The sequence below is a fragment of the Lissotriton helveticus genome, chromosome 1_1 (genome assembly GCF_964261635.1).
Source record: "Lissotriton helveticus chromosome 1_1, aLisHel1.1, whole genome shotgun sequence".
Taxonomy (NCBI): Eukaryota; Metazoa; Chordata; class Amphibia; order Caudata; family Salamandridae; genus Lissotriton; species Lissotriton helveticus.
Window position 1 is genome coordinate 1,055,306,499 of NC_136057.1, and position 15,746 is coordinate 1,055,322,244.

At 44.1% G+C, this 15,746-nt stretch overlaps 1 protein-coding gene across 2 annotated transcripts in view; it reads right to left on the minus strand.

The window, feature by feature from the left end:
* LOC144820631 (src substrate cortactin-like) overlaps positions 1-15,746 on the minus strand; it is a 186,473-nt gene that overhangs the window by 87,453 nt on the left and 83,274 nt on the right. For both annotated transcript variants that reach the window (XM_078677948.1, XM_078677949.1), the window contains exons 4-6: positions 6,309-6,438; positions 2,883-2,993; positions 1,147-1,201 (exon numbers count right to left, since the gene is read on the minus strand). In XM_078677948.1, the coding sequence (XP_078534074.1) occupies positions 1,147-1,201; positions 2,883-2,993; positions 6,309-6,438 (296 nt within the window). The remainder of the gene's footprint in view (positions 1-1,146; positions 1,202-2,882; positions 2,994-6,308; positions 6,439-15,746) is intronic.

The following is a 15,746-nucleotide window of genomic DNA, read 5'->3' on the forward strand; positions in this document are numbered from 1 at the left end:
AGGCTTGCACATAGTCACACTCTCAGTAAATATCAGGTGCCATAAACTTTGCATCACTTGTAATTCCAATCACTGGACAAACAGGGGTCTGGAAGTATCTGGGTCACTTGCAATGAGGACCTAGTAGTCAAGCCCAGCCCCTCTGGTTCATCAGGGCTTTTACACCCTGCTACTATACATTTATGGAACGTTCTGTCGAGATGTAAAACTGAAAAGAGAAATATGGGGAGCATGAGGAGTGACCTTTCTGGTGAAGCGGTCTCTTTTCCAAGAGCAGGGTGGACTCAAGAGTGACAAGGGGTGATGGGAGAGAACCCTGAGGAGGTCAGGGCAAAAGTGAATCACCCATGTTCCACTGACGGAAAAATGGTGACAGTGGATGTGCAACGGAGGCAGTAAGTGGGAGGAAAAGTGAATGTGGCTATGCATGAATGGTAAGGTGTATTGTCCTATATGCAAAACGTTTATTACACTCACAATGACTGTAGAGTATAGTGACTAGTAAGGGGAGGCAATGGCAGTTCTAGAACAAAATCGATACCTTGCAGCAGAACTCTGGTGCAAAACCAATCGCACAGCTTCTACAGAGCACGTCACAACCTTGTTTTAATTAAAGTTTGTTTTTATTCCGTTTTTTTCACATGTAGTCACACTTGTCTTACTTATACACGATGAAACAGTCCAAATATCCTTTAAGCTTCACATAAAATAGTTGTGCCAATCCAGGCCTCGTACTACTTCACGTTAAGGACATATAATTCATGACAACAGCTATAATCGTATTCCCAATGCATTTCAAGCCTTTTTTAGCCCTTCGTCAGGGGAAGCTGTTAAGATTAAAAAGATAAAGAATAGACCATGTTCTAGAACAAAGCCAGATTACCATCAGCACCACCAGCAGTGGGATCCTATTTGCTCACACAGGTACTGAGCATTGCCTCCAGGCAGGTGGTTTGGATGGGTGGACAATGTTACCTCACCTAGTAAGGTAAACACTCATGTATCAGCCAAGCATGAAAGCAAAACACATCTTGAGGTTACTGTGGTCTTCGGGACATTTCTATGACTGGGCGGCAAACGTTCAGGAGTGACAAACGTCTGCAAAGCCTACTTTAAGCAACATGAGCTTTATGGGAGTAGACCTACCTTGCTGGGATGCATGTTTCTTGACTTCCCCTTTGTATTCAAACCCCACAGCTGACTGGGGGAAAAAAAAGAAATAACACAAGCATAAGTTATTCTGTCTCGCAATAAAACAGATGCTGAGTGTGGCTGGATCATCTGAAGCACACCTTTGTCTTGCGCACATTATTTTGAGGTGTAATATTATGTTCAATCAATAACCTTCATGCTTCCATGACTTTGCGGTATTCTTAAAGCATAAAACCTGGTAACATAGGGCAAGGTCTTATCGACGCCACATGCCACACACTACCGAACCCTACAAGAAATCAGAATGTAACACTGAGTACCTCGAAGCCTCAGTGTTTCATTCACTTCACTTGTGGCCAGGATTTGATATGGTCACTCAATGGTTATAGATTGACAGGGTCAACAGGTGGCTTAATACTGGGTGGCGTCTCTAAGTAGTAAGTTTCACATGGGAGCCAGTCTCAAAAGATTGCTACAGTACCCAAAAACCTTTCTGGGGTTCAAACCCCCTCACTCATCGATCCACTCATTCATTTGTCTACTGAATCTCCTTAATCAACCAAGTTTTCCATCCATCCACACATCTTCTTGCCTCTCTATACATCTATCAATCAACTTGAATCTTCAGACCCACCCAGCTGCTCAACCAAATTATCCAGCCTCATTCCCTCATTACCCATCAGTTTACCTCACCTTCACTCTTCACATTCTCCCCCCCAAGCAGTTAATCTTTTTTACTTATCCCAGTCTTACTCAAATTTCAATTTGTGGTTCATTTTCTTCCCCACGGTCTATCTTCAGCATTTTGCTCGTTTTTTTGTCATTCTCCTGGAATTTTCCACACAGGCTTCCCTCGCTTCTTTCTCTACCACTTACCATTGTTTTGTATGTTTTATCTTTCTCAGGCGTTCTCCACTTCATTACAAATTTCTGAAGTCTTGAAGATTAGCAACATAATTATAGTAATTTAACTCCATATTAGAGCTAAAACTTTTGTTGTCCCAATTAAATTTGATTTTTATACGAAGTATGGAAAAATTAACTTCAAAATTATAAAACACATAATTACTGGATCCAGCTGGTTTGAGGTCTAAAAGAAGGGAGTCAATAGTTTTAAGCAGTATGGGCCAGCACTCATTCCACTTAAGCCTCCAAATTAACCACATAGCAGCAAAAGCTGCCTGTGACATCTTTGAAAATCACAGGGAGGATGCCTGATATTATGTGACAATGTATTTCCGCGGTGGTAACCAGCTGCCCGTACGTCATTTCCTCTTTGCACCATTATCACCTTATTCTAAATGAGAGCTTTAAGTGCTCTATAAAAACTTAAACCCAAAGGGTGAACTAGTAGAGAGCAAGTACGTGGGGCTGTCAAAGGGATCTCTCCCATCCTTCCCTCTGTTTTACAGCATTTCTCTTTCATTCTGCCTTCGTTCACTTGCTCTCGTCCATCATCCCTTCTTCTCATTCTTGTCCTCTTTACCATTTAACTATTTTCAAATATTGTTTATCCATTTTCCTCTCTCGTTTATTCTCCCTACTTACAAATTTCTTCTCTAATATTTTTCTTCACTAACTGATCTTTTTCTTCCAAGTTTCAATAGACTCACTTATTCATTCCATACATTCTTCCTCTCTTGCATTTTTTAATTGTCCTTCCTTCCTTCCTTCATTATGACACTTTCACTTCTATACATTTTTCCCATCTCATTTCTTCTAATACTCACCTTGTCTGTCCGATCCTTCTGAACACCGTATTTACCCCCGAAGCCCTTGGCCGCGTCTGTCTGTGAGGAGTGTTTTTCCACATTTGCTGTGTAGTCATGGCCCAAGGCACTCTACGAAGTAAAGATAACAGTTGAGAGTTACTATCATTCCAACCTTATTCATCTTACAGCTGTCAACACAGACCTTCCGGAGTCAAGTGTGTCCATAATAGCAGAAACATGCCATTCACAAAGAGATTCACAAAAGAATTAGCATTTTAGGAACGTGAAATGCTAATGCTACTTGCCTGGAGAGTCGTTATATTCTGGCCAAATCACAAACCTCAAAACTATTTCAATAAACAGTACCCTGTCAAATGGAGGAACTTCACATTTTCCCTAATTTGGGAAATGGCAAACATCTGTAGTTGGGCCATCAACAAATCTTAGTTACCTTGTTGCAAGAGTAGTGCTCTTATTCAAGAGACAACTGTATATTTTTCTCTTCCCGTTTACTAAGTAAATCAACTTAGTTGGAATTTTTTGGCATGGTATTAAGACAGTAAAAGTGTCTTCACACCTGGGTATTTTGTAGATGTGAGCACCACCGCTCAGTGCATCACGCTATTGCTTAAAAAACAACTAATAAGACATCCAGGAGGACTCAAGCGCACATTACCACCGCCATGAAAGAGGGACTCTCCAGCTCCATCTTTCACCACCACTGCCTACTGAGCTCACCGATTCCGAGACTCCAGGCCCCAGGTGAGAAACGCAACACCGAAGAATTGAACATTACCTATGCACCACATGCAAGAACTACACTGTTGAGCAGGCAAGAAATCTCTTCCTCAACATAGTGGGTGACAATGTTAAGGATCTCTTAGTAACTTTTACTCCAGAGTCCATTGTAACTTACAAAGGCCTAGTGAAGGGCCTAAATGAGAAGTTTGGCCCGTAGCATAAAATTTATTTAGAAATGTGGACACGTTGAAAACTCCATGTCACGGAGCTTATGAATCCATGGACAATTTTGCAACAAAACTGCAGAAGCAGGTGACTCATTGCGACGTTGACAGGATCAACGATATAGAGGCCATAAGTCTGTAATTCATTGAAGGGTCTAATGGAGCCCGTTACACTCCACATGGTCCAGGATGAAGTACGAATGGTGATGCACGCTGTCAGCATAGAAGCTGGATGAAACAGAACTGAGCAGGCATACCCAATGGCTTCTGGAAGAAGCCCAAGGACAAGATGGTCTACTCGACATTCAAAGGTGACAAAATATGCTGATGTTGTGGCCCGGCTTCTCCTCGTGCAGAGGAATGCCTAATAGTGGACCAGAGACAGCATAGCTGTAGCAAAGAAAACCACTTTGCAAGTGTGTGTCGAGTAGGAACTGTTGGGAGTTCAAAAACAGATGCACAGTATCAAGGATGACCGGGACACAAAGCTCATTCGACATGGAAATTTAAAGTCCTGCCTAATCCATGAAACGACCCCGAGAAAGAGTGGAGGACAAAAGCCTATATTTGATGTGAAAAGCCCCAGCACCTGCTGATTGGTTACATCAAACCTATGTGCTAGAAAAAAGGAGCTCAAGAAGGGGGGCCTCAACTGCAATACGAATGAGGAACCACATCACTCTTTTCCAGTGGGACAGTCGAGCTACTTGCATCATCATGTGTGTGACTGAATATGAAAAGATGTCAGTGCAGCCAAAGCTGTCACCATTGAACAAAAATATCTTGCAAGGGGGTGAAGCATTAGGTGACGTTATAATTCTGCAAGAAGATGCCCACATATTCAAAGGTGATGCATCCACCGTGCCTTCTAAGCAATGCCACAATATAGCTGATCTCCATGGCCTACTCTGTGTCGTCGCAGCATTAGATCATGAGTGCACACCTAGAGCTATTACAAGGATAAGGAAAACTGAAGGACATGCACCTCGCTCTTCATATAAATGAGGCACTTGACTTAGTGGCTTAGAAAGGCCGCTGGGTGCCTGTGCATTTACAATAGCAAGCAAAAGAAGAGCAGCTGGACCAGGAAATTTTCAAGCAGCCCATTAGTCCATTGATCCCACTCCACGAATGTCTACCATTGTGGCTGTATACAAATGAGACGGCAAGACGATAGACATCTGCATGGATGCGGATACAAAATATAGCCATCAAAAGAGAGAGGCACCCAGGACCACACTTGACTGACCTGGTCAGCTGCGTCAATGGAGCCTGACTCTTAAGTAAACTGAACTTATGCAAGGGATACCATCATCTACAGCTGTATACACAGTTGTGCTATATCACTACATTATCATCACACCAGTGGCTGTTTTAATACAAATGTCTCAACTCTGGAACATCGTCAGTATAAACAATCTTTTAGAAAACCATCCCAATGGTTCTAAGGCCAATCAAAACTAGTTTGACTACAGCAATGACATCCTTGTCGCTTGACTCTGAATGCTGGCAGGTGCGAACTAGAGCTCAGTTGTCACATTCTCTCCCACAGATGAATGCGCCCAGACCCTGCTAAAGTGGCATCAGTCAATAAAGAGCCCAACCCAGGGATTGTACCCGATTTTAGGTACTTTCTAGGCCTAGAAAAATACTGCTCCCAAGGCAATAAAGATTTTACCACCATCAGTGCACCACTCAGGTGTACTCAGATAAGGACACTTTCCGCGATCTGGAGATTGGGACTAGGATGTGACTGGGACTTCACAGAAAAAAAGAAGACGCGACATCAGATGATTAGCTCAGATTCTTCTACCCCAAACTCTGCACTGAACTAATAGGGGATACCAGTGGAGGACAGAACAACATTTTAGCTCAAAAGAAGCCAGGTCAAGACTCCCTGAGGCGGACCAATGCCAGTCGAAGCCTGATAGAAACAAAAAAGCCTACACCCAACCTGAGAAAAGAGACCCTGCCTGTAGTGTGGCTCGTTAGCGTCATCGCATGGTCCAGTGTGGAAAGTTATGCACCATTGTGAAGGACCACCAGGTGTTAATGAGAGTCAATGGGACATCTGGGAGCCAAACTCTCCAAAAATAGAAAGGTGGGGAATGCACCTACTGGAATATCGCATGAAGATCATGCTATGTGCCAGCCAACTATGTGCCAAGATAGCAGCTTCATGTCACGGATTACAAACCATCAGTCACAGAAGAATACATCTATTTTGTGCTACTCTGGTCAATTCCTGAACAAATTCCCATGGGTGAACTGTCCCAGGAATCCTAGCGCAATGTAGTGCAATGCAAAGTTAAGCACCCATCATAGGATAAGACAAGTCCCTGAATGCTGCCAGTGTCACTGCTTCTCTACCAAGAGCATTGATCACCCTAGATCCACTGGCATACAGGTAAACCAAAAGAGCATTTAACAAAACAAGTGGAATGGTAGGGCCTGCTCGCTTCAGGCACTCCTCGTTTACCTTATCCATCCGGTCCCTCTCTGTTCCAAATTTTCCTCCATAGCCATAGGAAGCCTTGGGACCTTCCTGCAGTTCCTTTTTCTTCAGAACATCGTGTTCCGATGACACTGTATTCCTCAGTTCATGGATGCTGTATGAAACATTTACAGGTGATTAGTGCAATGTCTAAAACTTGCAAACAAGCCTTGTACATTAGTAGTTTTCATGAAATAATATTCTTATATTTGATTTTTTGTTGACTTAGTACTCATAAGGTTTCCCATATCTCCTTAAGCACTCTAAAGCGAGTGTGGGCATTGAAAATAGAAAATAATATTGCCACTTCATAATTAAGTGTAGGCCCCCACCCCAAAAATGTGAGCATGGTTGTTTTGACAAAACTACGGGTGCGACATACCAAAGGTTGGGTCACAAATTAGTTGCAGTGCAGAAACAGCGATAGACATTTTTGCACTGCAACCGATGCACAAATCTGTGGTAGCACAAATGATCTGCTCCATTAATTGTAATAAGACAGTATTCTGGTTGCAAATATTACAGGACAGGCTTCAAATACAGAGCTGATTTCAGGGAAGGAGCCCAGATGGCACTTGTCTCCAAAGAGGGTGAATAGGTGGGGGAGAAGTAAGTCTCGGTTTTTCATCAGGTACTCCATGGGGAACCAGTCTGGGTCAAGTGTTTTCTCTGGGCTCTGCCCTGAGAGAGCATCCACAATTTCTTCCACCGTGATGGGTTTGTCTAGTGGTAGGGCGTCTGCCTGGGAGAGTGATGGGAGGGCGACCTCATGAGGAAGACGGTCTCTGGTTGCCTCTCCTCCGCTCGTCGGTGCAGAATATAATTCTTTATAGTACAGGGCATAGGTCCGTGCAGTATCGGGCATGGTTCGAAGCTTATGGCCTGCGTTTTCACTAATCTCGGGGACTATTCTGTTGGCCTAATGATGGGAGGCTAACCAGCACGACATTTTCCCTTTTTATCACCCCAACCGTAGATATTGTCTGTCGTTGCCCACCAGAAAAGCTTAGCTGGCTCTAAGGAAAGTAGGCGAATGTCCTGCCGAACGAGGTGCAACTGAAAAGAAATGGTTTCTCACGGGTCAATGAGGAGGTGTTGATCCAGGCAGGAGGCTTCGGTTTCTAGTTGCGTGATAAGGGAGAGGCGCTTGCATTCCTGTTGTCTAATCAAGTTTTTCGCGAAGCTTTAATGGCCAACAATAGCGTGCTCACTCTGGCTACCGTTCCGGAGTTGTGATTGGAGCTGTGTCTTTAGTGCCTGGATGAAGTTTTGGTCTTGGAGATACCACGCTTTGTTGCGCCACATGGGTCTAGGTGGTCAGGTCGGCCTTAGTCTTCCGGAGCAATGGTTGTAAGTTCAGGGCCCATATGAGCTCGGTGCAGTACCACCCACACTCCCAAATATTTAAAGCTTAGATTACAAAGAGGGATGGTCGATTGCCAGTCTAAGCAGTCATATGCGAGGGCCATGGGGACCAGCACCGATTTAGCCCGGTTTATTCTCAGCCCTGCGGCCAATCCGAAGGCCTATAGAAGATGCAGGCATCGAGGGCCGCTCCTCGCTGGGTCTGCCAAGTATAAGAGGACATCGTCCACATATAAAGCGATGCGGTCCTCATGGCTGATGTCCCAACTCCATCCCTTGTATAGCGGATTCCCGCAAATGAGTTGGGCTAGTGGTTCCATTACCAAGGAGAAGAGGAGGGGGACAGGGCACAACCTTGCCTGGTGCCGCGCTTAATGGGGAACAGATCTGAAAGGATTCCATTTACCTGGACCCGGGCCTAGGGGCGAGAGTAGAGCACATCGACCATGGCTCTCAAGTGTGGGCCGTGGCCAGCGTGGGTCAGCACTTTACGGAGGTATTCTCAGTCTACTGTGTTGACAAGCAGCAGGGCGAGGCCTTGCGATAAGGAGTGCCGGTGGGCTAGGGCTATGCGGAGCCTCCGAATACAGTGTTGTGTGCTCTTTTGGGGCATGAAGCCGCATTGATTGGGGTGGACAAAGGTTGGTAGCACTCTTTTCAGGCTGTTAGCTAGGATTGTGGTGAAGATTTTAATGCCACAATTGAGCAGGGAAATGGGTCGGTAATGGGCACAGGAGGTGGAGGGGGTTGTGTTTTGGGGATTACCTTTCCACTCAGCTGTCTCAGACAACTGGGTTGAGAGCAGGAACACAGTGCCTGTAGGAGCATCGAGGCAGCCCGCTCCAGCCAATCCTGGCACTGCTCTCATGCTGCTGAACATTATCAGCAGCATGAGAGAGTTGTGTCTAAATTGGTGCGGAGAATTCAACTGCTTCAAGCTTCCAGCGCTGAGGGACTGAAGCAGAGGACGGAGGAAGTGAGCCAGCGGAGTGGGTAAGTACTCTCTGCTCATTCTGCCTGTTATTTTGCCTCTTTTTGCTTGTTTCTGACCCTTATTTTGCTTCTTTCTGCTCGTTTCTTCCCATTATTTGTCTTCTTCCTGCTCATTTCTGACCTTTATTTTGCATCTTTCTGCTTGTTTCTGCCCTTTATTTTCCCCTTTCTGCTCGTTTCAGACCTTTTTTTTCTCTTCCTGCATTGTTTCTGACCTTCATTTTTCCTCTCTCTGCTAGTTTCTGGCTTTTATTTTCCTTTTTCTGCTCGTTTCTGTCCTGGCACCTTGACTGAGACGTCGCATCTGCAGAACCCAGATACCCCTAGGGGTGACAGTGCTGCGCCATACAAATGCTCATTGATAGATTGACTGCGCATGATTGCACCCACCCCAGGGCTTTAAGTGGGCCGGATCTTGCCGATGCGCAGCAACTGCAGTTCTAAAAAGCAGGTGCTGAGACGAGTCACTATCACGCTCTCCATTCTTACCCTCACCTTCAAGATGACAAAATTAATCTGAACTTTGCAGCACTCTTCACTGCCTTTGATGGATCTTCAAAGAGACTCGTTATAGTTCTTTCACAGTCTCATTTCAGAACTGAAGCAGTTTCAATATTATATACAACGAAGCCGTAATCATTGCTTATTTATCTTATGCAACCACTGACAAAGCCAATAGTCTTGGCTTGTTGCAGGTGTAACGTCACTGGTTGATTTATGTATCTGGAGTCTGGACCCCTAGATTTTTCATCCCACTCAACGCCCTGACCCGACCACCACCCATTTGCGTGTCCCATCACCACTCTCGGGGGTTGCTGGACAAGTGGTGGGTGCCTCTTCGCTGTCTACCACGTTGGTGTTTTAGTGGGTACCCGAACGGTTCAAACTCAGGAGGTGTCATGCGATGCTACGCGTGCGGTAGGTTGTAACTAATTGACATGATGTGTGTGCTGTGAAAAAACAGGTGGGCTGACTGGTTTGTGTCAGACACGAGCGCTTTGTCGCGTCCGGCGCTGTAAAGTTTGTTGCTAAATGGAACCTGAAAATAGGATAGACACACTGACACCACTTAGACCACATTCCACGTCACATGGGCTCCGCAGGCCCTAATAAGGCAGCTTCTCTAAAAGCCGCACTTCCTCTTCCTGCAGTCGCCACAAGCAGTGCGCGCACGTCATATGAACCACAACATAGACCCCAATGCCATGTACCACGCGAGAAGGGCCACGGGTGCGGACGAGACCGGGCAGAAGCAAACTCAAATGACAACTACGGAACGACATGAAGAGAAAGAAGCAGCTTCACATCAAGGACACAGAAGCAAGAGAAACAGAATGGACACGCCTCATATACAAGGACATAAGGGCACACACGAGAAGCGCCTCAGCCTTGTGACTCAAGTACACGAGAAGCAGCTCATACTAAACTGAGACATTAACCGTGAGGCGCCTTTAGTCACTGCACGTGGGGGTGTAAACTGTAACCACTGATCAGGGATGTTTGCTCGGCAGTGCTAGATTGTAGCCACTATTGAGTTTGATTGCAACTTATTCTCGAAATTTTAAATGCTGCTCCAGTTTAATGAGGATTGCAAAAGTGCGAAAGTCTGTGAACTAAATGATAGCCACGCCCTGAGGGATTATCGTAGAGGTAGCCTCCATGTTCTTGGGGGGTGCATCTGACTATGGGTGGAGGCAGGGGGGGAGGTATTTTTGTCCCTGTTTTTCCCTCGTGCTACAGCTTCCACTGGCTTGCCTTGTGCATTTTCGCAAACAATGACAATTTGGGTGAGTACCTGTCTGTACGTAGAGCTTCCACTAACGTGCATTATGCAATGTCATGCCATTTGTGCGTGATGCTGAGTGGGATGGGTTCTCTCTCCTGGTGGGCCCGCTCTGAGCTCCTGCAACTATCCATTGGCCCCATCCCTCTACCCTACACGCTGCACCCGTCCCTAGTGCCATACCTTTTCAGCCTTTGTCTCTTTTTCTGGTCACACAACTATCCTCCCCATTGATATCAGTGATGCCCTGGAGTCCAGGCAGGAGCCGACATGCTTTCATATTTCAACACAGGAGCGTGAGCTTGGGCCTTCAAGGAGGTGGTACATTTCTGCAGGTCTCCCTGACCTGGCTGTGCGAGTTTCATGAGGTGCGGGCCCAGTTGCTTAGACCCTAGTACCAGGGAGTCCGTGTAAGTGAGAGGAGGTGAAGTGAGGGAAGTGGAATCAGGAGGAGTGTAAGCAAGAGTATTGAGTGGAGCATGAATGAGAAATGGCTGGGACTGAGAGAGTGTGAGTTTTGTGGCAATGTGTGTATGAGAAGTCAATGTAGGTGCGTCCATCGACTGTGCACACGGGGTACAGAGAACGGAGAGGGGGCTCAAGCCCTTACTAAGTCAGGAAAAGTGAATTACTGCAGCTTCTACGAGGGAAGAGAGTGGCCTGTTCAACCTCCTGTCGAATTAATGAGAGAGGAGAAGAAGTTGATCGATTGAATTATTGTGGGATATCAATACACTATTTCCCTACAATATTGTTTATGTATTTGGCAGTGTTCTATAGTACTCATGTACTAATGGGACACAATCTTACATGTATTTTAAGTTGAACTAAATACAAAGACTAGAGATTATGCAAGGTTATCTCTAAATCATATTCTTCACCTGGTGAGGTAATAATGATTCTTAAAAGCTGCACTCTGTCCGAGCATAGTGGTATAATGGCCTCTTTGAGGCTTTTGCTTGCTGGCCGCCAATTTGAAAAGATGTTGTGCCGGGGCCATGGCTCCGGAGACACAAGCAGCCCGACACACGAGAAAAGGAAAGAGGAACACTGAAGTCCTGCAACCAGTGTCAAGTGGAGAGGCAGGTGCTGGCTTGGGACAGAGGAGAAGGGACTCGAGAGACAGTAGGACCGGCACAATACATGCCCACAGAAGCCTGAGTCGAGAGGTGGGTGCGTGGACACCCAGAAGTTTATCTGGGGCACACAGGGGCACTCGCTAAGAATGGACAGTATGAACTGAGGAGTATGTCTGCATTGAGGCCTGTTTGCACAACTCAATTTCACACTGCTGTTATGAAATAAGGACAGACAGACCCCAGGTGAAAAAAGCCATGAAGTCTGGCGACAACGCGCTGACAAATTAGTAGTAATCAAGGTCTGCGAAGAGAGTCTGCCTCTTAGACTCCACTTGATTTTAGAGAGGTGGGTCTCCTGCTCTGAATTGAACCCTGGAAGCCCTTGTGTGTGGGGTTGGTGCTTGACCCTAGATGAAGCCGAAATGTATGCGCCTTCTAAATTGATACACCATTTTCTTAAATATGTAAATTAAAAGAGAGGTGGTGACAAAGACAACCTAAAAGAATATCTCAAAGAGATCCAAAAAGATGTACAGGAGTTGACAATCTAGTATGCACAATCGATGGCCTCTTGGACACCTCACCCACGTCGCCAGACTACACAACCTCAACATCATCTCCTATGCCGACGACACACAGCTGATCCTCTCCTTCACCAAGGATAACATGTCTATATCATTAATTTAAATAGCAAAATCAGCTTTTGGGTGGAATGCCAGTCGGATGCACTAACCAGCCAACAACTTAAAAATAATTGTATTCTGATTTCCTTCAGCCTAATTGAACTGTCACAGGTCTTAGGCCATTGTAAGCTTGTGCTGATACAGGAAGAAGTACTTTATTGATAAATAGTCCAAATATCATCTATCTTCCTTGTCACATTACTCTGGAGTGCTGTCATTTTAGAATAAATACAGGATTCACCAGATAAACTAAGATGTCTCGTATAATTTATCGTGTAGCTGTTGCAGTGCAATCGATATATTTTTCAGAACTTATATATTATTGAAATATTTATAGGACTTGTAAAACACGCAGATACTAGAAGTGCCTCAATGCAGTTGTTTGACACAAACAAGTCTTAAGTTTCTTTCTATATTACAAGCACCAAGATTCACATCCGCGTTCCAGACGTAAAGAATTCCAAGCAGTAATTGTTTGGAAATAGTAGACCCTGCCTCCCTGAAGAGTTGTTCTGATTGTAGGTACCTTGAGAAGAAAGGCTCCAGAATAGAATAAACCTCTGGGTGGCATGTACCAAGGAAACATTTGTTTGATAAAGAATGGGCTGCTATGATGAAGAACTTTAAAGCTAATACAAACCCTTTTGAATATAATGGGACTATGCATTAGCAGCCAATGCAGACTCTGCAAATGGCCTGTGATGGAGATAAGAAAGGAAATTTGAGAAGTAGAAAACCAGCTGCATTCTGCACCAATTTAAGCAGACAGTGTGCTTTTCGGCAGGGCAAGATAAGGCACACTGGAGTAGTCTAATTTTTCTACGAGTCGACTCTTCAAGTTGTGAAATAGAAACATTTAAAATGATAAATTGCTCTCAGTCTACCACAAGCCCTTGGTGATGAATCTCTGTGCATCGCAGGCTTGTGGTGAAGATTCCAGTACACTAAGAATAGACTGTCTGGAATGCCCTTCCTACGCCCATCAGACTGGAAGAGGATTACCTCAAGTTAAGAAGGGGCCTAAAAACACCTCTTGTGGTCTGCCTATGACTTAAACATATCAGACTACGAACAGGAAGTCAAAATAAGGCATCCAAAACAGCTCACCCTTATCACTTGGTCAGATACCTAGGAGCTGCTCTTGCCACAAGGACTGAAAAACTCAAGCCTTTCCCACCAGATATCCTGAACTTGCACACCGGCGATGGCTGTTGTAGGGCAGATTGCCAGTGTCTGAGGCTTTGCAAGGCAAAGAAGTGCACCTTGTCATCATCTTGTACCACTTTCATGCAAGGCAGCAGAAGTCAGGAATGTAGCACTTTACAAAACCATATAAAGACGCTTAAATTGTACTGTCCATTTGTGCCGTACCTTTCAGGTAAATACTCCAGCTTACCAGAGTTCTATAAAGAAGCCGCAAGTATACAATGAGTTTTTGACAAAGGCACAGTACACCATAAGGCTGTGATGAAGTTCTTAATATATTGATATTATTACCCTGAGGTTAAGGCCCCAGTATACTATATGTTTTTTGTGGAGATTTCAGTTTACCAAAGCCAAGCTTTTGGTGAAGACCACAGAAGCCCATAATCTTGTTGTGAAGGCCTAATTGAACCAAAGCCTGTTGTTAAGATCCCAGAACACAACAAGCTTGTTATTTAAAATCCTGTATACCAGTAGCTTTTTGTAAAGAAGACTTGTATATCAAAAGCTTGTGGTGAATGCCACAGAGTAAAGTTAAACCTATGGGGGCGCAGGAGAAAGAAGCTCAAGGTACAATCTCCCAGTCTATCGATGAAACAAAATAAACAGAGAAAAGATCCTAGAACATAAAAGTACTATCAGATGTGCCAAAATAATAAATACATTAGTGTCCCATTATATTAAAATGTAACACACAAGAACAAACCTATTGATTAGTACCAATCACGTGAAACCCACAAGCAATGAAACAATGATCATCAAACTACTATTGTTAAAAGAGCAGAAATTGACCTACAAACTGTCCACCCACATTATGGGTCAGAATGAAGAGATTATTCGCAACACCCTAGGTTAATCACAAAACTAAGGGCAGTCAATATCAAACCTAGTCCTTATATATATGTGGGCTGTTGTACTGGTACCCAGTTGTTTTCTATTTGGATAAATATGATAATGCTAGAGTAGTGGGCCGCCATCCATCTATATTAGCAACAAGGCTGACAGAAAAGAATTTGGAACCTTATGAGAAATAGACCATGCTACATACAATATCAAATTGTAGGGACTACAGACCTCATGTATGTAGGACATAGGGTACCAGCCAGAACGTTTAAGCAGTCCGTACATTATACAACTTCACCACAATATAGTCAGGTCTACATATCTCATGCAGCCTAAGAATGAGGCATCTGATGATGTACTTTAGATCATTAAGAAATGTATAGCCGACCTTAGGCTCAGTGACAACTAATATTCTGAAGAACACAAACCAAATAGAATGTCTTTTAGATCACAATAAGCAGCCCGAATCGAAAACTAACACATAAGGACACATAGCACAGGGCTTGAGGCTTACAATGACATCACGTGACACAATCACTGAGAGTAAGCTGGTGTATGAGAAACAACAGGGTCTGATGAGCAGAAATAACAAAAAAACGTGTGTCTGCTGTCGACCAAAGATATTCAGACAGAGCTACATTGCGTTAGGGCACAGGCGCAATCCAATCTAAAGGTGAGCAATTTAATCCCCAAGGGGTTAAGGCCTTTCAGGGAACATAGGTACTAGCTAAAAATGTGAGATAAACGGAAAGTGTTGCTAGTGAGTCACCTCCCTAACCATCAGGCACAAACACATTGTAAATTAGGTGAGTGTACAATTACAAAGGAAGAAGCATCGTGCATGCAGCCTAAAGTGTTGACACGTGTATGGGAGGAAGGAAGGGGGTGCTGGTGGTTAATACATAAGAGATATAAATGCGACTCCATTTTTGAGACATTGTATAAGCATAAGTACATGTTTCACTTTCAATTGAAATGCTCTTGTCATTATCTTTCACCTACAGGTACCACGGAACAAGACCATTCAAGACCAAATAGGAAAAAAGGATCAGGTTACACAACTTATTTTTTCTCACACTATACAACAAGTTTGATATTAAGGAAAACAAATAGCTGTGAAAGGGATCTAAATAGTCTTGAAGAAGGGCCACATCTACACAGATGCTGTATTAAGGCAGAAACATGTTGATCATTGAGTATAAGAGGAGGAAACCATAATTAAAATTTCCTGTCTACACTGTTTTTACACTTATGATACCCAGGTAATAAATTAAATAGAACAGCAGCTCTCACGACACGCAATTTTAACATCAACATCTATAATCTGAACATGAAAACCTTAGATTCTCTAAAATCACACAAACAACTAAAAGAGCTAATGGACAGCCTGTTGAGCAACAAGAGATATTGGTGAGAAGCTCCCTTATCATGAAACATGCCAGCTAGTGTGGGATAGGGGCCTTAGTCATTTTAA